The 24,985-nt window shown below is 36.0% G+C and overlaps 1 protein-coding gene across 1 annotated transcript in view; it reads left to right on the forward strand.

The window, feature by feature from the left end:
- Positions 1-24,985, forward strand: part of AGL (amylo-alpha-1, 6-glucosidase, 4-alpha-glucanotransferase) — a 74,703-nt gene that overhangs the window by 27,647 nt on the left and 22,071 nt on the right. The window contains exons 5-23 of the mRNA XM_049765837.1: positions 274-455; positions 1,580-1,691; positions 3,443-3,569; positions 4,062-4,164; positions 4,261-4,358; positions 5,181-5,320; positions 7,504-7,691; positions 9,383-9,506; positions 10,324-10,487; positions 11,188-11,289; positions 13,714-13,869; positions 14,331-14,481; positions 15,845-15,969; positions 16,050-16,162; positions 16,275-16,409; positions 19,433-19,563; positions 21,620-21,756; positions 21,997-22,130; positions 23,287-23,462. Coding sequence (XP_049621794.1) covers positions 274-455; positions 1,580-1,691; positions 3,443-3,569; positions 4,062-4,164; positions 4,261-4,358; positions 5,181-5,320; positions 7,504-7,691; positions 9,383-9,506; positions 10,324-10,487; positions 11,188-11,289; positions 13,714-13,869; positions 14,331-14,481; positions 15,845-15,969; positions 16,050-16,162; positions 16,275-16,409; positions 19,433-19,563; positions 21,620-21,756; positions 21,997-22,130; positions 23,287-23,462 — 2,598 coding nt within the window. The remainder of the gene's footprint in view (positions 1-273; positions 456-1,579; positions 1,692-3,442; positions 3,570-4,061; positions 4,165-4,260; positions 4,359-5,180; positions 5,321-7,503; positions 7,692-9,382; positions 9,507-10,323; positions 10,488-11,187; positions 11,290-13,713; positions 13,870-14,330; positions 14,482-15,844; positions 15,970-16,049; positions 16,163-16,274; positions 16,410-19,432; positions 19,564-21,619; positions 21,757-21,996; positions 22,131-23,286; positions 23,463-24,985) is intronic.

Below are 24,985 nucleotides of genomic sequence, written 5' to 3' on the forward strand. Positions count from 1 at the left end.
AAATGTCTACAGTGGGCACGACAGTTCAAATATACTTAACCCCAAAGGCCTTTGCTTTCAATCTCATGGGGGATAGAGTTTCCATATCTGTAAAGGCAATCTAGAAGAACCAAAGGCTACTGTCCTGGCCACTGATTATAGGGTAATGAGTAACATCGTCTTCTGCCCAAGGGAAAAGCTGAGAGTGGATATATCTTAGTTCATCTTTAAACGTAACAGAGGTGTTAACTTCAGTTTATTTACAAGATCTTTTTTATGGTTATTTTTTTTAAGCTACTAATAGTAAATGGATCCAGGAACATCCAGAATGTGCATACAACCTTGTGAATTCTCCACATCTAAAACCTGCCTGGGTCTTAGACAGAGCATTTTGGCATTTATCCTGTGATATTGCAGATGGGAAATACAAGGAAAAAGGAGTCCCTGCTTTGATTGAAAATGATCATCAAATGAATGTCAGTATGTATAGAGAGTACATAAAACAATAACAATATTTTAGTAAATGTGTAGAAGACAATTATTTAGAATTTTTATTTGTAAATCATATTTTTAAATTTTATAACACCATGTTCTACCAAGTTGTTTATAATAAAATTGTTTTAGGCATTAAATGTTCCAACACCAATCCCACTTACCAGAATGACCTTCCTTCCATCATTGTCCCCCATTTCCCACCCACCACCCCAGTCTGCTCTCTTGAAGGGTCTAAAATTATGAAGTAAATTTGTTTGCACCTGAAGATTTAGATCAATCCTCAAAATGTAGATCAGTAATCATCAGTTTTTGTGTCAGAGCAATAGCATAGTGGTAAGGCATTTGCCTTGCATGTGGTCAACACAAGACAGACCCCGGGTTCGAATCCCAGCATCACAAATGGTCCCCCAAGACTGCCAGGAGCGACTTCTGAGCTTAGAGCCAGGAGTAACCCCTGAGCACCACCAGGTGTGACCCCCAATATAAAAAACATAACAGTCGGTTTGTGATTATGATGATATCTCATGATGTGATACTTAAGTATTGTGCTGTTAGCACTAGTTGAATCCAGTGTTTTTGTTTAGGTTCATTTTACTTGATGGTCTTCTACATAATTTTTCCATCAAATTTTCTGTGGTCCTGCTGGGCCAACATACTATGTAATTTGGAGGTGTCAAGGAGCTATGTAGTTGGAATAATTTGGTGGCCTGGCAGAGAAATGAGACTCAGTTGTGGAGCTGGGCTGCTTCTATGTTAAGGGACTTGGGTGTGGCTCTGGGCTTCCAGAGAGAAAGGGAAATCTACCTACCTTTTTTCTAAGAAGTCTCCAGTGTATGGGCCCCTGAGAGATAGCACGGCAGCGTTTGCCTTGCAAGCAGCCGATCCAGAACCAAAGGTGGTTGGTTCGAGTCCTGGTGTCCCATATGGTCCCCCGTGCCTGCCAGGAGCTATTTCTGAACAGATAGCCAGGAGTAACCCCTGAGCACCGCCGGGTGTGACCCAAAAACCAAAAAAAAAAAAAAAAAAGAAGTCTCCAGTGTATATAATATTTAGTAAAAATGTTTTATATATTATATATTCATGTTTAATGATTGAAATTTTTCAGTGCATCCGAACAATAATTTGGGAGGATATTTATCCAAAACTTCAGCTCTGGGAATTTTTCCAAGTTGACATTTACAAAACAGTTGAACAATTTAGAGGACTTCTTACACAAGGTAAGTCGATGTATATATATATATATATCCCAGAATGTTTCTATCAATTTAAAAGTTATTATTACTCTTAAGTGATAGTTATAAATTGTTGGTTAACAATTGTTAGATGTTATATATTTGTGTCTGTATATATATATATATATTGATATTATTGCTTCTTTGAGAAGTTTGAGAAAGTTCTTTGAGAGTTAGCAGTCAAAGCAGACATAGCTAAAGGGTGTGTGTTACAAACCTAGCATAATTGGGATCTTGAGACCTTTTCTTACCAATTGTTCCTAAACACAATGCTTAGGACATAATAGAGTTCAATATATGCTTCTTAAATACATAAATGAAAATTATATGGGAATTATATCAACAGACAACAGGCTTTGAAAGTGAGATTTGGGGGCTGGAGCGATAGCACAGTAAGGCATTTGCCTTGCATGCAGCCAATACAGGACGGACCACTGAGCGCCACCAGGTATGATTTCCCACCCCCCCCTCAAAAAAAAAGAAAGTGAGATTTGTAATAATAAGGCAAATTGAAGAGAGCATATATAAAGAGTGTAGGGCCCGAAGAGATAGCACAACGGCGTTTGCCTTGCAAGCAGCCGATCCAGAACAAAGGTGGTTGGTTCGAATCCCGGTGTCCCATATGGTCCCCCGTGCCTGCCAGGAGCTATTTCTGAGCAGACAGCTAGGAGTAACCCCTGAGCACCGCCAGGTGTTTCCCAAAACCCAAAAAAAAAAAAAAAAAGAGTGTAACCTCCAGTCAGAGAACATCTTTAGTGGCTCTTAAAATAAAGAATTATCTTGAATCTAGACCTAGAATAAACTCCAGAAGTACCACCTTCAAAAAAGGATCATATTGGTTCTTGGGTCACATTCATACCTTACTCTTAATATATGAATACTTGGGGCCAGAGAGGTAATACAAAGGGTAAGGTCCTTGCCTTGCACCTGGGCAACTTGATTTCAAGTCATGACATTTCATATGGCCCTCAGGAGTCCTGCCAGGAGTGAACCCTCAGAGCTCTGAGCTCCACCAGGCCTGATTTTTCCTTCAAAAATCCAATGAATAATTAATACTAATTTTTCCTCATGTCTCATTTTACTAAAGGGCCTCTGTCCTCCCTTTATTCTGATGTTTTATTTTTATAGCTATATTTTACATATGCTGTAAAGTATGCTAACAATAAAAGGAGGGAAAGGTAAAATGCAAAAATAAAGTATAGTTTCCTCTCTCCAAACCACATGGACCCCCAGGCATCTCCTGGAGTAGTCCTGCAGTTATCCAAACAAAACTCAGATGGCTCTGGTAACTCCCAGCACCACAAAGTCCATAAAGTACGACCTTGGGCCTTGGTATTGAATTCACTTATTTTTTTGACATAGTTTATAACAGTTTAAATCATCACTTAAACTAGACTATACACTCCCAATATTGAAAAGTGAGACTATAATTGAGCTAGTAGGAATTCATGTACTTTTAAAACCTGGTGTTCTTTTAACTCCTTTTGGTTGGCTATTCTGTCTCTCACTTTTCCTTTTCCTCTTTACAATGTGTATGTGTGTGTGTGTGTACGTGTGTGTGTGTGTGTGTGTGTGTACACAATGGAGGATGGAGAAAGAATTGAGAAAGATGTTTGTGAACTAACACTTGTCTTATTTTATATAAAAATATCAACAAATAACTGAGGAATAGTAATAGTTATTCTTTCTTTCTTTTCTATGATGTTTACACTTGAAATATCTTCTGTTTCTTTCAGGAAATAGGAAAATGGCATGCAAAACTGATCCAGAGCAACACCTTAAGATTATTCAGGATCCCGAATATAGACGGCTTGGCTGTACTGTAGATATGAACGTTGCTCTGGCTACTTTCATACCACATGAGTATGTTACATATATTTCATATAAAATAAATATTACTTTCAAACCTTATGTCTGATATAATTTAGATACTATTATTCAAAGTGTGAATATAAAATGAAGTGACTTACCAAACATCTGACATTTTCTCTCTTTTCTACATTCTAGTTCAAGTTCTTAGACAGGTACTTAAATTTTTTACAATTTGAATGTTTTTTAGTCATGATTAATAAGGAGAATATAACTGAATTTAAAGGGAGATGGAGAGAGAGTACAGTAGGTAGGATGCTTGTCTTGCACTGCAGCCAACTTGGCTTTCATTCCTGGTACCATATTATATCCCCAAAGCAATGCCAGGAGGAATAACCCCTGAGTATAAATAAGAAGTAAGCCCTGGGCACCATGGGGTATTGCTCCAAAAACAGATAAAAATAATTTCTCTGATCCTGGTTATAAAGTTCCTAGATGTAGAATTTGTAAAATCTACTGAAAACTGTGTTGTTCTATCTGCTATAGCAATTCATCAGCTGCCATTGAAGAATGCTGTAATTGGTTCCGTAAGAAAATCGAGGAGTTAAATTCTGAGAAGTACCAAGTCATGAACTATCATCAGGAACAGGTTTTATCTAATTTTGAATTTCTGTTTTCTTTTGATTCAGTATTTATTGTTCTTGTTGTTGATGATGATGATGATGTAACACTTCATGTTTTCTAGGCAGTAAATTGTCTTTTGGGAAATGTGTTTTATGAACGCCTAGCTGGCCATGGTCCTAAACTAGGGCCTATCACAAGAAAAGATCCATTAGTTACCAGGTATTCCATTTTGTTTTCTTTTCATTGAAGGTTTAAAACTGAACACTATATCTGGCTTTCCAAATTAAACCAAATGTTTCCCTTAATATGTGACTTCTAGACTGAAGAGTAGTACAGGTAGGGCTTTTATTTTGCATGCAGCTGGCCAGGATTCAATTCTCAGTGCACCATATTGTCCCCCAAACCCACCAGTGGAGATTCTTGAGCACAAAGCCCTGAGCACAGCAACATGTGGTCAAAAAAAGTGGTTTCTGCTAGTTTATTAAATTGAAATGGAACTTTTGGGTTGACAATAAAGCTCAATATTAACTCATTTTGTTAGGCAGATGTTTCAGTAAACTGTTACCCTAACATTATGTACATTGTTTCTGAACGATTCTATTCTTACTAAAGATTCAACATTAATTACACTGAGTGTTTATCACCTTACTTATAATAGTTATATTAGATAACTGGAACATAGTAAAAGTATAGTTATTATTTAGTAATGATTACTAAGATGTAATTAGTAATTACTTTAGGAAGTAACATCTTAGTAATTAGTAATAATATCAGATTTTTAAAGTGCTATTTAAAATGTTAACTGAATAGTCTATTAATGTTAACTGAACATAGTAAACAACTAATTTTCAACTCTGCAAATTCTACTAAATTTACTGGGAAATCTACTGATAATTTTTTTACCTGTATTAACATTTATTAAATGACATAAAACTTTTTATTTATTCTATGGTTAATGGAAGTTTAATATTAATTTTAATAGAAATAACTCAAATTCTCTTTCAAGAAGTTTAAATGGATATGATACTTGTGTCTCTGTAGATATTTTACTTTCCCATTTGAAGAGATGACCCTTTCCTCAGAAGAATCTTTGATGCATCTTCCAAATAAAGCCTGTTTTCTGATGGCACATAATGGGTGGGTAATGGGAGATGATCCTCTTCGAAACTTTGCTGAACCAGGTATGTCATTTTTATTAATTTATTTATTAATAAGAAAAGAAAAGCATATGGCAAATACAAAAGCATGTGAGAGAGAGATAGTGTAGTTTGGAGAGAAGAGGTTGAAAATATCGTGTCTATTTTCTCTTTTCTCATTTCCTTTATATCCTCAAAAAAATAAATTTAAAAAATTTAATTTAGTAAATCACTGTGAAATACAAAGTTAGACAGTTTTTGATAATTGAGTTTCAAGTATACAATATTGAGCACATCCCTTCACCACTGTCCACTTCCCTCTACCACTGTCCCCAGTTTTCTTCTCTCCTCCCAACATGCCTCTATGTGAGACATTTTAGGTTTTTTTTTTTTACCTTTCTTTTTAGGCACTGTGGTTTACTATACTGTTACCAAAAGGGTATCATGCATAGCAATTTACCTCTAGTTCTTGTCCCGAGTGATCACTTCTTATGTTTATTGTTATAGTAATCTTTTCTCTAACTTAACTGCATTCCCTCATTGACCTTTGTCAAACAGAATAACTATTTTTGTCTGTTTTTTTTTTTTTTTTTTTTTTTTTTTTTTTTTGGTAGAGAACCATACCCTGAAGCACTCCAGGGCTATTCCTGTTTCTGTCCTTAGAAATCACTCATGGTGGGGCAAATACAGCGGCATGGCGTTTGCCTTGCACACAATCAATACAAGATAGACCCCCTTTCGATTCCTGGCATCCCCAGGAGGGATTTCTGAGCGCCACTGAGTGTGACCCAAAAACAAAAACAAAAACAAAAAAAATCACTCCTGGCAAGCTTGGGGAAACATGGGATACCAGGGATCAAACCTGGATAGGCTGCATGCATGGCAAATGTCCTACCCACTGTGCTATGACTCCAGCCCCGAAACAGAATAACTTTTATATTGTAGTTGTACATAAGATTATATATTTTAAAATTTTTACTCTGCTGCACCTTCAAAAAACTATTTTGATGGGACCAAAGCAATTAGTAGTACAGCAGGTAAGGCACATGTCTTGTCTGTGGCCAACCCAAGTTTGATCCTTGCTTGGCACTATATATGTGGCCTCAGGAATCCACCAGGAATGATCCCTGAGAGCAGAACCAGAAGTGAGCCCTGAGCACTGCCAGGTGTGACATATAACAAACAAAGCCAAAAAGGATTTTGGGAACTAGATCAATAGTACAAGAGATAAGGCACTTGCATTGCATGCAACTGTGATGGCTGACTATGGTTCTTTCCCCTGTGCTGCATATAGTCTCTAGCACCCTCAAGAGTCACTCCTGAGCACTGTCAGGAATAATTCTTTGGCACACCAGGTGTAGCCCAAAAAACTTAAAAAAAAAAAAAAAAGGTTGAAAATTTCTGCTATAACAATTATATTGTGTTATATTGTACAAGACATATTTTTATTACTTGGCCAGAGGGGATATTAAGATATTTGAATGGCAATTAAAGTAGAAACTAATTATTTTTATGTATCCCTTTACTTACTCCTAGCATCAATTTTTTTTTACTTTTTATGGCCAGGGAGAATTTTTTATAAACCTATAAATATATTAATTTTTCAACACGAAAATACTAGACATTTATTTTATTGCCATTAAATTTATCCAAAAACTTCAGCTTTTATGAAAATGCATCTTGGATTTAAGTAGCTTTGCTCTCTTCTTTCTCAGTACCCTAAATATAAAAAGCCTTTCTGCTATGCCATAGCTTTCAAGGGCATATCCTATTATTTCTCATGTTGTTTTAAATTACTATTACTTTAAAAATAGTAACTTGAGGGCCCGGAGAGATAGCACAGCAATGTTTGCCTTGCAAGCAGCTGATCTAGGACCAAAGGTGATTGGTTCGAATCCCAGTGTCCCATATGGTCCCCCGTGCCTGCCAGGAGCTATTTCTGAGCAGACAGCCAGGAGTAACCCCTGAGCACCACCAAAAACCAAAAAAAAAGAATAGTAACTTGAATTTTGACATTAAGCACATTAAGTCTTTTAAAGGAAACTATATAGCAAAATTTTAACAAAAAATTTTTTATATTTAGAGTTTCTCCTAACCATATTAGACACAATTTTAGCCAATATAAATTGTGGTATAAATTCAATTGTGATTTTAAAACAAGTGTTTGATTGAAGTAATTGTTTTATTTTATTTCTTGAATTATTGAATGTAAGTTCGTTTCTTAACAGGTTCAGAAGTTTATCTAAGGAGAGAACTTATTTGCTGGGGAGATAGTGTTAAGTTACGCTATGGGAGTAAACCAGAGGATTGTCCATACCTGTGGGCACATATGAAAAAATACACTGAAATAACTGCAACTTATTTCCAAGGAGTACGTCTTGATAACTGCCATTCAACACCACTTCATGTAGCCGAGGTACAGATACAACAAATTATGCACATTAAGAAATTTGATTTCCTTTTATAATTCACTTTAAAGTATAATAAATAATTTTCATTTGCTAGTTGGACACTGCATTGACTTGATAGTAGTATTTAGCATGTTGCCATCCCAACAGCAACACATGTTCATAATTTTCATGAGTCTGATAGACTGTTGTAAAGTAGTTTGTATGGAATAGTGAATTATAAAGGGCTTAATAAGTTGACAGTAATTTTACTTTCATTTTTGTGTTTTGGGGGTTTTGGTTCTTTGTTTTATTTTTGGCCCACACCAGGTTGTACTAAAGACTTACTTCTGGCTATGTAGGGTTGCTCATGGCAGATTCAGGAAGTACCAGAGATCAAACCTGGGTTGGTTGCATGCAAGGCCAATCCCTTACCCATTGTACTATCTCAGTGGCTCTTGTTTTTGTCATTTTTATATTTTATTTATTTATTTATTGATGGATATACATACATACACACATAATGGTTTAAGTTCTAAAGTAATTATGTATCTGATTTGGAATAATTAAAATGAGTTAAAGTGGGAAAATACTTTTAGTTTCCCAAACTGGCTGAGGCATATAGAATGTGTGTGTACACGTGCGCAAAAATTATTAAAAAGCACTGAGCACTGCTAGGTGTGACACGAAACAAACAAACAAACAAAAAAAGATTTTGGGAACCAGATCAAAAGTACAGGAGATAAGGCACTTGCATGCAACTGTGATGTCTGACTGTGGTTCTTTCCCTTGTGCTACATATAGTCCCTTATCACCCTCAATAGTCACTTCTGAGCACTAAGTCAGGAATAATCCTTAGGCATAACCAGGTTTAGTCCAAAAAACTTAAAAAAAAAAAAAACAACAACCAGGTTGAAGGACCGGAGCAATAGCCCAGCAGTAGGGCATTGAAAAGCTCAGTAAAAACAAAAGTTTATATACTTATAAAATTACACAGTAAGCAATAGAATTTATAAATTGAACTTATAAACTTTTAAGCAATTGAACCTATAAATTAGCACAATAAGCAATATTAAAACTTATTTTGCTTAATTTTAAGTTACAGAATAGTTTAGGACCCCACTATTAGATATTTTATTAGTCTTTTCCTAAACTTAATGTTAAAAATTATTTTTGAGCCTCTGACATCAGATTAAGATTCTGTAGAGAAGATGAGTTTTAGTCATTAATTATTGTACAAAGTTACTCACTAGCAGAAAATTTATTAGTAACATTTGTCTGTTATTTAATAGTGATATTAGAAGTATTAAAAACTGACCATACATAAAACAGTGGGAAAACCTAGAAGAATTACAGTTTTACGGTTTGCTTTTCTAGATAGCACTAACAATTTTCTTCCTGCTTTTTCACCCTTGTGTACCTACATCTTTGTAAATGTGATTTTTCTTTTTCTCATTTTTTAAAATTTTTAGAATAATATGATTTTTCTTTTAAACTATTTTATTCTCTTTATAAATTATTTTGTTCCCTATGTGTATGGGTCTGCCTTATTTTTCTTAACTATGTACAATTATATTTATTTGTAAATTCTTGGGCTTCCATTTTGTCTTGCCATGTAAAATTTTCCTGTGTCAAATCTATGCCTAGTCTTGCCCCCATCTCCACGTCCCCCAATCTTGCTTTTCTCTTTCTGTGACATTTGTGACTGTACTTTTTGCAGTACATGTTGGATGCTGCAAGGAAATTGCAACCCAATTTATATGTCGTAGCTGAATTATTCACAGGAAGTGAAGAGTTGGATAATATCTTTGTCACCAGACTGGGCATTAGTTCCTTAATCAGAGGTAAGCTTGTTGAAATATATTTTCTTTCTAAATCTTAGCTTTTAAATGGATTAAGAATTTAATGGTTTTAGATATTACTAAATAGTAATTTTAAGAGTTAATATTCTTTTAAATATTATATACCAGATTTTCTAATATCACTCAGTCTGTTATAGTAAAAATTTCCACCATGAATAAACTTATCTCATTTTAAGTTTAAACGTGGGATGAATTGATGACTTATTGCAAATAATTGCAAATTGTTATTGCAAATATATAAATCTGGGTAGGGAAATAAATCGCTCCAAAGGCTGGAGTTCATGCTTTGCAATCTCTGGTCCCAAATGATCTCCCAAGCACTCTGGTTGTCAGAAGTAGCCATCAAACAACTCTAGATATGGCCTCACCTGCCAAAAAAGAAAACACACAAATTGTTTTATATATCCTTTTTGAATATATGATATATATTTTTATATTTTCCCATGACATATATCTATATATATATATAAAACCTATAACCTATAATATACCTATAAACAGGCATTAACTGTTATCTACATGAGTCATTTCCTGGATAAATTTATAGAGAAAAATTTATACCACATAATAAATGGGTTTATTTGTTATATAAGCAATGGATACTTTTTTTTTTGGGGGGGGGTGGCAAAAAAGATATTTAAAGGAAAGGGAACGTAGCAGAGCAGACATTGCAAGCTTGGGGAGTGAGGACTATAGGGGAATACCAATATTGTGTTTTTTTAAGTCACTCTATATAAGAAGTATGATATTTTTAATATGAATAACTAAGATTGTTAAAATATTCACTAATACTTTGTAGAAGCAATGAGTGCATATAATAGCCATGAAGAGGGCAGACTGGTTTACCGGTATGGAGGAGAACCTGTTGGTTCCTTTGTCCAGCCCTCTCTGAGGCCGCTAATGCCAGCAATTGCCCATGCCTTGTTTATGGATATTACCCATGACAATGAGTGTCCTATTGTGGTAAGCATATAGTCTCTTTCTACATTTATTTTTACTATTATTGTGATATTTAATTTTCAAGTAGTTTGTGATAATAATATCTTCAAAATAGTTCTGAGTATCATAGATTTTCTTAGTGATTATGTAGTATATTGCTTTCTGAATATTTTATTTCTTGTTTTAACATAAATTACTTGGGGCCAGAGTGATAGCACAGCAGGTAGGGTGTTTGTGTTGCATGCGACTTACCCTGGAACTGACACAGGTTCGATCCTTGGCCTCCTATATGGTCCTGCAGCCTACCAAGAGCGATTTCTATGTACAGAGCCAGGAGTAACCTCTGAACACTGCAATGTATGACCCCCTCCCAAGAAAAAAAAACCTACAAAAAATAAATTACTTATAGAATGTATTTATATAAGTATCCTTTTACTTTATTATGCCATCAGGTGGCAGATTCTTTTTTGTTTGTTTGTTTGTTTGTTTTTCGTTTGTTTGATTTTGGGCCACTCCCAGCAGTGCTCAGGGGTTACTCCTGGCTGTCTGCTCAGAAATAGCTCCTGGCAGGCACGGGGGACCATATGGGACACCGGGATTCGAACCAACCACCTTTGGTCCTGGATCGGCTGCTTGCAAGGCAAACGCCGCTGTGCTATCTCTCTGGGCCCAGGTGGCAGATTCTTAAAAAAATTAACATTCATGTTTTTTGGCTGTTTTCTAGCATAGATCAGCATATGATGCTCTTCCAAGTTCAACCATTGTATCCATGGCATGCTGTGCAAGTGGAAGCACTAAAGGCTATGATGAACTAGTGCCTCATCAGGTCTGTCTGTATTATATTTTTAAATTTACAATGCCAGCTTCTTTGCATATTTTCATAGTATTCAAGTTCTCCTTGTAATTGAAAAGCGTAAATTAAATATAGTTAAATTAAAAAATTATTGATAGTCTATGGTTTACAATGCTATTATAATGGTTTCTCATGCACATCTTTTCAACACTATATTCATTACAAATGTACACATTCTTTCTCCTAAGGACCCCAAGACCCCTCTATCCCCAAGTACCTTAAGACCATCCCTCACTCATGGATCAGTTCTCCCATTATGTTGCCTTTGAACTTTTGTTACTATCTTGCTTTGTGTATGTGTCACATGTGAGAGAAATTATTGTATATTATTTTCTCTTTGACTTCACTCAGCATGATAGCTTCTAGTTTCATCCATGTTACTGCAAATTGCTTGATTTTGTTCTTTTTGAGAGCTGCATAGTATTCCATTGTGTATCCCACAACTTTGTTTTGTTTTTGTTTTTTTTTTTGTTTTTGGGTCACACCCGGCAGCACTCAGGGACCACTCCTGGCTCTACACTCAGAAATCACTCCTGGCAGGCTGGGGAGACCATATGGGATGCCGGGATTTGAACCACTGTCCTTCTGCATGAAAGGCAAATGCCTTACCTCCATGCCATCTCTCTGGCCCCTGTTTTTTTATTATTAAATTTATTTTAGACAATATGGTTTATAGAGTAGTTCATAATACAGTTATTTTTGGCATTCAATATTCAAAAACTTATCCCTTTATCAATATAACATTGCCTCCACCCTGAATTTCAAGAACTCATTAGTTTCCAAACCTTACCATAGCCTGCCTCTTGGCAGGTATGAATAACTTAGTTGCTATTGCATGGTATGAAGCTTTTTAGTAAGAGTTTTTAGAATTTTCTAAGTACAGTATTATATTATCTGTAAACACTGAGAGCTTGACTTATTCCTTTTCTTTTTTTTTTTTTGGTTTTTGGGCCACACCCGGTAACGCTCAGGGGTTACTCCTAGCTATGTGCTCAGAAGTCGCTCCTGGCTTGGGGGACCATATGGGACACCGGGGGATCGAACCGCGGTCCGTCCAAGGCTAGCGCAGGCATGGCAGGCACCTTACCTCTTGCGCCACCGCCCGGCCCCGACTTATTCCTTTTCTATCTGGATGCCCTTAATATCTTTTGCTTGCCTGATTGCTGTAGTAAGTACTTCCAGTACTATACTGAATAGAATGTCAAGAGGGGCCAACTTTGTCTTCTGCCAGATCTTAGAGAAAAGGCTTTTAGTTTTTCACCATTGAATATAGATTTGTATAGTAAAGTGGTAGGATACAAAATTAATATACAAAAAAATTGATGGCTTTTTCTATGTACAAATAATGAATGAAAAGAGGCATTAAAAAAGAATCCCACTCAGAATTGTGCCTCAGAAAATCAAGTAACTCTGAGTCAACTACAGAAGTGAAAAAAGAAAGCAACTGTTTTATGAACAACCTTGCAACCATGATGTTTAAATAAAAATTATATTTTACAAAAGGTTGTATTATATATTGCTTGGTATGATTAAGTGGTAATGGGATTATAAAAAAGCATTAAAAGTCAATATGTGGGGGCCGGGAAGGTGGCGCTAGAGGTAAGGTGTCTGCCTTGCAAGCGCTAGCCAAGGATCAAGACCGCGGTTCGATCCCCTGGCGTCCCATATGGTCCCCCAAGCCAGGGGCGATTTCTGAGCGCATGGCCAGGAGTAACCCCTGAGCGTCAAATGGGTGTGGCCCAAAAAAAACAAAAAACAAAAAAAAACAACAAAAAAAAAGTCAATATGTGAACTTTGCCGTATCTTGCACTGTGGTCTTATGTTATTGTCTGAAGATCCACTAAGCTGTATATCACCAATTGAGCATCCTGTTCTTGTTGCTGTTTTCCTGAGGTTATGTGGCTTCTAGGATAATTTCTCATCAAATTTGTTATATTCCTATGGGGAAATCAGAATTAAAATTATGGGTGTTGAGGCTGGAGTGGTGGCGCTAGCAGTAAGGTGTCTGCCTTGCAAGCACTAACTTAGGACAGACCATGGTTCGATCCCCCAGCATTCCATACGGTCCCCCAAACCAGGAGCGATTTTTGAGTGCATTGCCAATAGTAACCCCTGAGAATCACAGGTGTGGTCCAAAAAAACACAGACCATAAAAATAAAAAAAATAAAATAAAATAAAATTATGGAGGTGTCATCCAATCCACAAATTGTCTCTGGAGAGATGAGTGGAGAAGTGGTGAAGCCCCCTTGCAACCTCTTGAGCCATTTATCTGTAGTCAGACTTTTGGGTTGTTTCCATATCTTGGCTATTATACTGTGTGGCAATGAACATAGGTATAAATATATCATTTTGAATTAATGTTTTGTACTGCATGGCTTCTTTTTAATGCTGTTCAGATTTCAGTGGTTTCTGAGGAACGGTTTTACACTAAATGGAATCCTGGAGCGTCTCCATCAAATGCAGGAGAAGTTAATTTTCAGAGTGGAATCATTGCAGCCAGGCGTGCTATCAATGAACTTCATCAAGAGCTTGGCGCCAATGGTTTTATGCAGGCAAGAAATGAAATGTTCTGTTTCTTTTTAAATTGTCTTTTGTTTTATTGTATTTTGAGGGGCATCATACCAGACAGTGCTTACTACTTATTCCTGGCTCTGTGCTCATGGATCTCTTCTAATGGGGCTCAGAAGACCATATGGGGGGCCGGGTATCAACTACATGTAATGCAGGTGTCCTACCCACTGGACTATCTCTTCTGTCTTCTCAGTTTCTTTTCTTTCTTTGGGAGAGGCAGTTTGGGGGCCATATCTAGTTGTGCTCAGGGTTTACTCCTGATTCTGGACTAAGAATTACTCTTGGAGGATTCGGGTACCAGAGGGGTACAGGGCATAGATTGAATTTAAATTGGTCACATGCAATGCAATCTCCTTACCCATTTTAGCCCTCTCAGTTCCTAATTGATGTTAAACTTTAGAGTAACTCTTTGAGCACTAACTTTCTTATTTCTGTTTCTCAGGTATATGTGGATCAAGTTGATGAAGATATAGTAGCAATAACAAGACATTCACCTAGTATCCATCAGTCAGTTGTGGCTGTGTCTAGAACTGCTTTCAGGAATCCCAAAACTTCATTTTACAGCAAGGAAGTTCCTCAAATGTGCATCCCTGGTAATGCAATTTAAAAATTATTACTGAGGGGCCAGAGAGAGAGCATGGAGGTAGGGCATGCAGAAGGATGGTGGTTCGAATCCCATCATCCCATATGGTTCCCTGAGCAAAGCTGGGTGTGACCCAAAAACCAAAAAATAAAATAAAATAAATAAAATGTATGACTGAGGGACCAGAGTGTTAGTATATTAGGTAAGGCACTTACTTGCCTTGCACACAGCCCACCCAGGTTCAATCATTGACAACTCATATAGTCCCACTAACTCACTGGGAATGATCTCTGAGTGCCAGAAGTAAGCTCTGAGCACAGAAGGCTGTAGCCCCTCCCCCCCAAAAAAGACAATAAGCTATCTTTGTAAACCCCTCCAAAAAATACAACAAAAGTTTACTACTGGGCCCGGAGAGATAGCACAGCGGCGTTTGCCTTGCAAGCAGCCGATCCAGGACCAAAGGTGGTTGGTTCGAATCCCGGTGTCCCATATGGTCCCCCGTGCCTGCCAGGAGCTATTTCTGAGCAGACAGCCAGGAGTAACCCCTGAGCACCGCTGGGTGTGGCCCAAAAAACAAAAAAAAAAAAAAAAAAAAGGTTACTACTGTGATCATATTATCATATTTAATTTTATTAGAGTAAACTGTTGTATGTCATTTATAATAATACTATATAAGTACACATTTAGTTAAGAAAAGGATTAGAAATTTGAGATCACCCAAATCCTGGACAGAAATATTCTAAATGTTAACATTTTTCCCTTCTCCCCTAGACTCTATGCACATTCGGTTGTGGTTCTTGAGATGTTCACACATTTGACCACAGTTCTCACTAGTATTCACACTTCTTTAGTTGCAATAAGAGAGCATACAGGAGTTAACAAGTGCAAACCGTTTGATCTGCTTGCACCACATAGATTCCACAAGCACTGCCAAGAATGATCACTGAGCATAGAGCCAGGAGTAAGTCCTAAGCATAGTCACATGTAGTCCCAAACAAAACAAAACAAACAGAAATCGGAGTTGTTTAGGGAAACATCATATATGTAGAAAAAAAGAGAAGAAGGGGCCCAGAGAGAGATAATATAGGGGTTATGGCACTTTCCTTGCAAATAGTTGACCCTGGTTTTGCACTCAGGGATTACTCCTGGTAAAGAGGAACCAACTATATGGAGAGCCAGGGATTGACCCTGATTGATCGATCACATGGAAGAAGCACTCTATCTGCTATATATTTTTCAGCTCAATTTTGTGTTTTTTTTTGTCAATTGGTATTTTATATTCAGTCTTACGTTTAATGATTTTTATGATTAATGGTTTAAAACATCTTCTAATTTCAAATGTCAACCATTTGACATAAGGGATTTTATTCCAGGCAAAATTGAAGAAGTAGTTCTTGAAGCTAGAACTATTGAGAGAAACACAAAACCTTACAAGAAGGATGAAAATTCAATCAATGGGATGCCAAATCTCACAGTAGAAATTAGAGAACATATCCAAGTATGTGGGACTTTCTTGTTCTATGTTTAACATTTTATGACACTAGGATTATTTTTGAACTATTTTATATTTTTTCTAAGCTTAATGAGAGCAAAATTGTCAAACAAGCTGGAGTTGCAATGAAAGGACCCAATGAATTTATTCAAGAAATAGAATTTGAAAATTTGTCTCCAGGAAGTGTTATTATCTTCAGGTAAGTTCATTAAGTTATGACTGTTGACTTAACATATAATCAAGTGATTTGTGTAGCCTATTCATTTTAAGTCAATTGTTTCTAAAAAGTATTATTTCATTAATGTTTTCAGAGTTAGTCTTGATCCACATGCACAAGTCGCTGTTGGAATTCTTAGAAATCATCTGACTCAGTTTAGTCCTCATTTTAAATCTGGGAGTCTTGCTGTCGATAATGCAGATCCTATATTAAAAATTCCATTTGCTACGTAAGTATAATTCACTATATATAAGTATAAGTATATATAAGTATATATATAAGCTACTCTAATAACCAATATGTGACACTAGTCAGATTTAAGCAGTTGCATGGATTCTATGCATGCTCTATATTATTTATCAGTTCCTTACTGTCTAAGGACCATCAGTAGCAACTATATATTGTTAACATTGTACCCTATTGTTTTATTATTTGTCCATGTATGTCCAAATACACTCTCTCCCACTCAAGTACTCTCTAAATATATATATATATACATACATACATGAATCTACACATATATATTTATACACATTTGTGCACAATTGTTCCAAACTATTAAAAATTAAATTTCATAGATAATACCTTGTTGTGTCATTAGGGGATAGGTAGTTCTGGCTGTACTCAAGACTTCTCCTAGTTCTAAGCTCAGAAATTTCTTCTGACATAGCTCACGAGACCCAATGCAGTGCCAGAAATTTAAACAAAGGTCAGTGTTGTGCATGGCAAGCATCGTACTTGCTGTACTGTCTGTCTGGCCTATTACATTTTTAGTACCAACATATCATCCTTTACTATAGCCATACCATAATTTATTTAATCTGGTTCCTTTATTTTTGGTCATTTAGATTGCTTTCCAATATCTCCTGTTGCATATATCTTTAGGCAATCATGCTCTGTAAATCCTAATATTACTTTAGTACTATGTGTATTAATTCCAGACTCAACACTGTCAATGTGATTTTTGTCTCTTTTTTAGTTTTTGAGGATTTCTTTTTTTGGTGGGGAAGGGAATTTGGGACTACACCCAATAGTTAAGGGGCTCCTCCTTACTCTTTGCTCAGAAATGTTCAATCCCTAGCAATGTTCAATGAATGGGTCATATGTCATTCTGGGCATTTAAACTAGACTTAGGTTCATAAATATAAGTATCTTATCTCCTATGCTCTTTATAGTCCTTGTCAGTGTTGTAATTGACAAATTATTTAATCTTTCACCATTTGTTTTCTTATCTGGAAAAATGAAGCTTACAATAGTACTACTTCTTAGATTTTGTAGGAATTAAATAAAATAATGATTATTAAATCCTACCACAGTGATGTATGGCACATAATGAAATTCAGTGTTTATTTGCTATCATTAATATTAAGGTAAATTTTCAGAAATAGTTTTTCTATTAACTATTCCCATATATTTAAAGCTTTAAATATTTCCAAATTCTTTCCAGAAAGATTATTCTAATATTTTCTGCTCTGTGTAAAAAATCCCATTACTCCATGTCATTATCAAATCTAAACATATATTATTGTAATATAATGTTTTATTACATTATATTATTTAATATATATTATATATTAATGTAATGTTTATAAAAATATAATTATAATGTAGCTTATAATGCTTAAGAATTTGGAACCAGATTATTTGGATTTGATTCTTAATGTACCACCTTGGCTAAGTGACCTCTATTACAAAGTTGTAAGAATTATAGGTATTTGGGGCCAGAGAGATAGCATGGAGGTAGAGCATTTGCCTTGCATGCAGAAGGACGATGGTTCAAATCCTGGCATCCCAGATGGTCCCCCTAGCCTGCTAGGAGTGATTCCTGAGCATAGAGCCAGGAGTAACCCCTGAGCACTGCCGGGTGTGACCCAAAAATAATTTTAAAAATTATAGGCATTTACTTTGAGACCAGAGCAATAGCACAGTGGATAGGGTGTTTCCCTTGTATGCAGCAAACCCGGGTTCAATTCCCAGCATCCCCTATGGTCCTCTGAGTCCTCCAAGAGGACTTTCAGAGCACAGAGTCAGGAGTAACCCCTGAGCATTGCCAGATTTGTCTCCCCCCCAAAAAAAGAATTATTTACTTGAAACATTTAAAAACAGTAATTGACACATAGGAATGTTGAGTCAAACAAATGACAGTACACCTTCAGAAGACTGCTCCTTTAATAGTTTCTCTATATTTAATAATTATGTCTCACAAGATACATAGCATTTCACAAAAGGTAATTGTGTCTCACAGAAGAATTTTAAAGGAGGATAAAAAGTAAGCAGGGTGGGGAGGGCAGCAAAAATAAATAAATAAATAAATAAACTCAGACTAAAAGAAAGGTTAAAAGGAAACCAATTTGAGAATATGGTTGTAGATCAGAAATATAGCACATGACTTCCATATGTGAGGCCAGGTTTAATCTTAGGAAAACAAACACATACACACATACAAACACTGTGTAAAGAATTTAAGAACTCTAAGATCTTTCCAGCATACTTTTATTTATTAATTTGTTTATTTATTTATTAAATTAATTTATCTTATCATTTGTTGCTTATAATATGTTTTTGTATAATATATAACATATAATAAGACATTAGAAAACTAGGTTTTTTAAATACATATTGCTAGGGTGAGAAACATTTTTTGGGGGGTCACACCTGGCAGCACTCAGGGTTTCTTCTGGCTCTGCACTCAGGAATCACTACTGGCAGGCTCTGGGGAACCATATGGAATGCCTAGGGATCAAACCTACGTTGGCCTCATGCAAGGCAAATGCCCTCCATGCTGTGCTATCACTCTGGCATTGTTTGCCTTGCATGGTGCCAAGCCCAGTTTGATCTTGGCACCACATGCCATCCTCCCAACAGATATAACTCCTGAACAGAGAACCAAAAGTAAGCCAAGAGTACTGTTAAGTATGGCCTTCAAACTATAGATAGATAGATAGATAGATAGATAGATAGATAGATAGATAGATAGATAGATAGATAGATAGATAGATAGATAGATAGATAGATAGATAGATAGATAGATAGATAGATAGATAGATAGATAGATAGATAGATAGATAGATAGATAGATAGATAGATAGATAGATGATAGATAGAGAGATAGATAGATAGATAGATAGATAGATAGATAGATAGAGATTTCTAAGATATCCTATTGTTATATTCTAATTTTTGTCTTTAGTTTTAATGATAACAGATAAATTTCCAGTATACTTACAGTTGCATTTATTTTCTAATTCTTAGTATTGCCTCTAAGTTAACTTTGGCTGAGGTGAACCAGGTACTTTACCGATGTGAATCAGAAGAACAGGAAGATGGAGGAGGCTGCTATAACATACCAAATTGGTCATCTCTTAAATATGCAGGACTGCAAGGTAGGAAAATATAAGAATAAACATCTTGGGGTGTCATATGTTGTTTTATTTGAAGAAATTGAACGCTAGACTTTTCTCCTCTTTTATTTGGTGATGGTTGGAGTTCTTCTCTGTTGTTTTAAAATACAAAGGAGAGGTCAGATAGGCACTTGCCTTGCACTCAGTTGACCTAGGTTTCATCCCTGGCATCCCATATGGTCCTCCCAGCACCACCAGGAGTAGCTGACCAGGGTTAATTGGTTAATGACTGACGTGGTCAAAAGTAAATAGACTGATTAGGAGTAACTGTGAGGATCACTGGGTGTGGCCCAAAACCCCCCCAAAATAAAATAAAATGGAAAGGAAATCCGTATGAATCTGGGAGAGGCATACATTCCACCCCACTCTACAGACAGGCTTTGGGGAGTGAGGTGGAAGAAAAAGTCCTAGAGTTGCCCATAATCCTTTTTTTTTTTTTTTTTTTTTTGGTTTTTGGGCCACACCCAGCAGTGCTCAGGGGTTACTCCTGGCTGTCTGCTCAGAAATAGCTCCTGGCAGGCACGGGGGACCATATGGGACACCGGGATTTGAACCAACCACCTTAGGTCCTAGATTGGCTGCTTGCAAGGCAAACACCGCTGTGCTATCTCTCCGGGCCCCCATAATCCTTTTTTCTCTGCAGGGAATTGTAGCTCTGGTTGTTGAGGGGGACAGGAGAGGCAGGGCAGTGGAAAGAAGGGGCAATAGTCAGGAAATGATATCTGCATATGTCTTTTCCTGTCTGTGCCCTAATTTGTTCTTTATAAAGAAAAATAAAGGTGAATAGTGTCTAATCCATAAACTCTTGTTGGTGTGATAAAATGAGTTCATTTTGTCCACAAGTGGATTATTTATCTTCCTTTTTTTCATCTAAGTGGAGTATTTAGTGTTATAAAGAGAATTTAGAGTAACATTATGTGGAATAGTTGTAAATGGGATATAAGAATTATATCTTTTTGATGATATTTTCTTTTATTTTTTTCTCCACACCTCCCACTTATTTGTGTGTGTGTTTGTGTGTGTGTGTGTGTGTGTGTGTGTGTGTGTGTGTGTGTGTGTGCGTGTGTGTGTGTGTTTGTATATGTGTTTGAGCTACACCTTGGAGTGCTTAGAGACTATTCCTAGTGGTGTTTAAGAGACTCTGGTATATGCTAGTAATCAGATCTGAGTCTTGCAGCATATTGAGCTCTCTCTAACCCTATTCTCTTCTTTAGATTTAGATTTTAATATGGGGAATTTGGAATGCCACACATGTATCCTTGGTTCATGTAGTACTCGTGTAGCATGCCTCCTTTTTCACTCCATTTTATTTCTCTGTCATGTAGCCTCTTGTTTTCAAAATGGAAAGTCCCACCGAGAAAATGTCTGCCCCAGAGGCAAGCAGGTGGGAGAGGGTGGGAGGGCAACTGGGGACATTGGTGGCTGAATTGTGCACAGGTGAAGAGTGTTGTACCTTGTATGACTAAAACTCAATTATGAACAACTTTATATCTGTAGGGAAAAAACAATTATATTATGAACAATCTTATAACCATGGTGTTTAAATAAAAAAATAAATAAAACACTTAAAATTGGTGCCAGAGAGATAGCACAATGATAGGGTATTTGCCTTGTATGCAACCGATCCAGGACAGATGATGGTTTGAATCCCAACATCCCATATGGTCCCCTGTGCCTACCAGGAGCGATTTCTGAGCGCAGAAGCAGGAGTAATTCCTGAGTGGTGCCGAGTCTGACTCAAAAACAAAACAAAACAAAACAAAAACACTTAAAATTTAAAAATAATAATAATATGGCTATTATTATAGTCTCAGAAGATTGGAATCTTGGAAAGTTCTACCTCAACACCTGTGATATCCTCAGTTGACTTAAGTACCTTGGCTCATCCATAAGAAGTGCCACCTATGGTGAACAATGTGTCCCTCTTATAATGCAGCCCCTGGGTTTGTTTACCCCAAGTCATTAGAGATAGCAGTAACCCAGACCATGGGAACAACAGGCCTCTACCAATAATGTACAATTCTTTCTGAATTTCCAGGGTTAATGTCTGTACTGGCAGAAATAAGACCAAAGAATGACTTGGGTCATCCCTTTTGTGATAATTTGAGATCAGGAGATTGGATGATTGACTATGTTAGTGGCCGACTTATCTCGAGACCTGGAGCTGTTGCTGAAGTAAGAAAAAACATATTATGTTAAAAAAAAGATTATGTTTTAATTTAAAAAAGGTTACAATAAGAACTGAGTTATATGTAACATATACATTCTTTTTTAACCTGGAACATTTCCCTCCCTTATCATCATATAGTTCTAATAAATGGAAATCTGGTATATTTGCATGTTTGGACTTGCCTCTTAAAATTCACCTAGCCTGTAAACACACCAAATTAACTTTTAAAATTATTTTTATAACAGGTTGGTAAATGGTTGCAGGCTATGTTCTTCTACCTGAAGCAGATCCCACGTTATCTTATCCCATGTTACTTCGATGCTATATTAATTGGTGCATACACCACTCTTCTGGATATAGCATGGAAGCAGATGTCAAGGTATATCCAACAAAGGTTGAATGAATAGGCATTTTTGCAGAAGTCATGTTCAAAGTCAGTTTATACTCCCCTGGAGACCAAAACATGATTTGTCATAGACTCATAGAGCTGAAAAAGTTTGCAATTGGATTGGAAATTTATTGTCTTTGACCTAGAACATATTTAAAGCTTAGATATTGAATTCTGTTCTATAAAACTAGTAAAAAGCTATGCTGATAAAAAAAAGTAGTTGTTTTATATTTGGTTTTCACTTAATTAATTTAATGCATACAATATTTAGAATATACATACGTAATTTTTATAATTGTCTCCTAAGTGAAAAAATGTATTCTCATAAATAAAATTTACCATTAAAAATGAATTTCCCAGGCCCGGAGAGATAGCACAGCGGCGTTTGCCTTGCAAGCAGCCGATCCAGGACCAAAGGTGGTTGGTTCGAATCCCGGTGTCCCATATGGTCCCCCGTGCCTGCCAGGAGCTATTTCTGAGCAGACAGCCAGGAGTAACCCCTGAGCACTGCCGGGTGTGGCCCAAAAACCAAAAAAAAAAAAAAAAAAAAATGAATTTCCCTAAAATGAAACATCTGGATATACTAGTAAAGAGACACCAAATTGATTTAGGCACAATTTCAGAAAGAACAAACATGGGGCCGGAGAGATAGCATGGAGGTAAGGTGTTTGCCTTGTATGCAGAAGGATGGTGGTTCAAATCCCGGCATCCCATATGGTCCCCTGAGCCTGCCAGGAGCGATTTCTGAGCATAGAGCCAGGAGTAACCCCTGAGCTCTGCCGGGTGTGACCCAAAAACAAAAAAACAAAAAAACAAACAAACAAAAAAAAACCAAAAACAGAAAGAACAAAACATGAACCCTGCCATTTTTTTCAGAACATGCTTTAGGCTTAAAACATGCTAGATTGGGTAAAATTAAGTGACTTTGAAATCTAACTAAGTCAGATGTTATAAAATTTTAGTTATACAGTTAGTAACTTCTGGATATCTGCTTACAAGAGCTTTTATGTAACATTACTGCTGTGTTATAATGTGATGAAGGGATACCCGAAATAATGCCTCTGACCACTGTAAAGGCTTTTTAAAATAAACAGTACCATTTTTCTTCCTAAAAATAATATCTTAAATGTAATTACTTCTGTTGCAGTTTTGTTCAGAATGGTTCTACTTTTGTGAAGCACCTTGCACTGGGTTCAGTCCAAATGTGTGGAGTAGGAAGATTTCCTTCTATGCCATGCCTTTCTCCTTCACTAATGGATGTACCATATAGGCTAAATGAGGTCACAAAAGAAAAGGAGCAATGTTGTGTGTCTATAGCTGCAGGTAAGAAAATTATGTACAAAATTAAACTATTTAATTCAGTATTGTTCAGAGGAAAAGTTATAGGTAAAGGGTTACTTTTTAATGAAATGTTGATACCGGAGTTAAAGCATTTATCTTTTTGTATCCTTTGATCCCTATCACCTCTTATAGCCCTGTAAGAACCATAAGAACTGAAAGCATAGAACTAGGACTAAGCCCTGAGCTGATTGTGGCTCAGAAGCATAAAACAAACGCTTATGTTTCCCAAGATTTTATATTACTGCTTAATAAAAATAGATATTCATGTGTAAAAATAATAATCATGTGCATTAATTTAATTATCACCGCATCAACAGTTAGGTGCATTTGTGGTTAGAAATATGTGACTAGCATGTTTCTCTTAAATTCTTCACATTTTCTTTCAGACCAGATTTATATTACTGTCCTTTATCATTGTATTACATTTTTTTCCAATTTTTAAAAATTCCCCAACTTTAGAATTATCAAGATATTAAGTAAAGGTTCTCTATGAGTTACAATATAAAAATAAATGATAAGCAATTTATTTTATAATGAGTGTAATTGCAATCAAATTTGTATGTAAATATATAAATTTATATATATAAATAACATATATATAAATAAAATATATATTAGTCCCTTTTTCTATAGATAAATATAAAGCCTGAATCCAGTAAAAAAATCTAAATAATAAAAGTAGGCTAAGTTTAATTTGAAACTGTTCCTAGAAAGTAATATTTAAGGCCACTGAAATTTATAAATTTCAAACAAAAAAATATTTAAACTGCTGGATGAAAGTAATAGCATCACATTTGAGTTCCTGTTACCCTTCAATTTGCATTCATTCAGACCTAAATAAGTAAATCAGACAGCGTGACACAGAAAGTTAAAAATTACCTATTCATCTAGAATGAATAAATCACTTCTCTGAATATTGATATAATTCTGTTTTAGATTTTTAATACTATTTTTCTCTATTTCATTATATTATTTGATCTTCTTCTGTTTTTTACCTTTTTACTCTGAATCCATGAAGATCATCATAAACTCATTAAGAAACAATTTAGGAAGCCAGGAGATAGTATGGCATTTAGGGTACATACCTGACATGCACCTGACCTGAGTTTGATCCCTAGCACCACAACGCTGGTACTGAGCATCATCACAGGAAATAGCCCCTAAGGCTCTGGAGCACTGTGGAGTGATTCCAAAACCCAAAATAATAATAACAGCAATAATAATTAAATATAGGCTCTTTCTAAATATATCATTGATATGTTATTTTGAATATTTCTATATGCACTAAATGTTTGATTTTTTTATTTTAATGCTTTATTAAATTGTTTTGGGGTAACACCCAGCGATGTTCATGGCTTATTCCTGGTTCTGCACTCAGAAATCATTCCTGGTGGTGCTCAGCAGACCAGATGTGACTCCAGGAATCAAACCTGGGTCAGCCTCATATAAAGCAAATGCCCTCCCAACAGTACTATCTCTCCAGCCCATCCTTTACTACTTTTTAC

The sequence above is a fragment of the Suncus etruscus genome, chromosome 19, assembly GCF_024139225.1.
Source record: "Suncus etruscus isolate mSunEtr1 chromosome 19, mSunEtr1.pri.cur, whole genome shotgun sequence".
NCBI lineage: Eukaryota > Metazoa > Chordata > Mammalia > Eulipotyphla > Soricidae > Suncus > Suncus etruscus.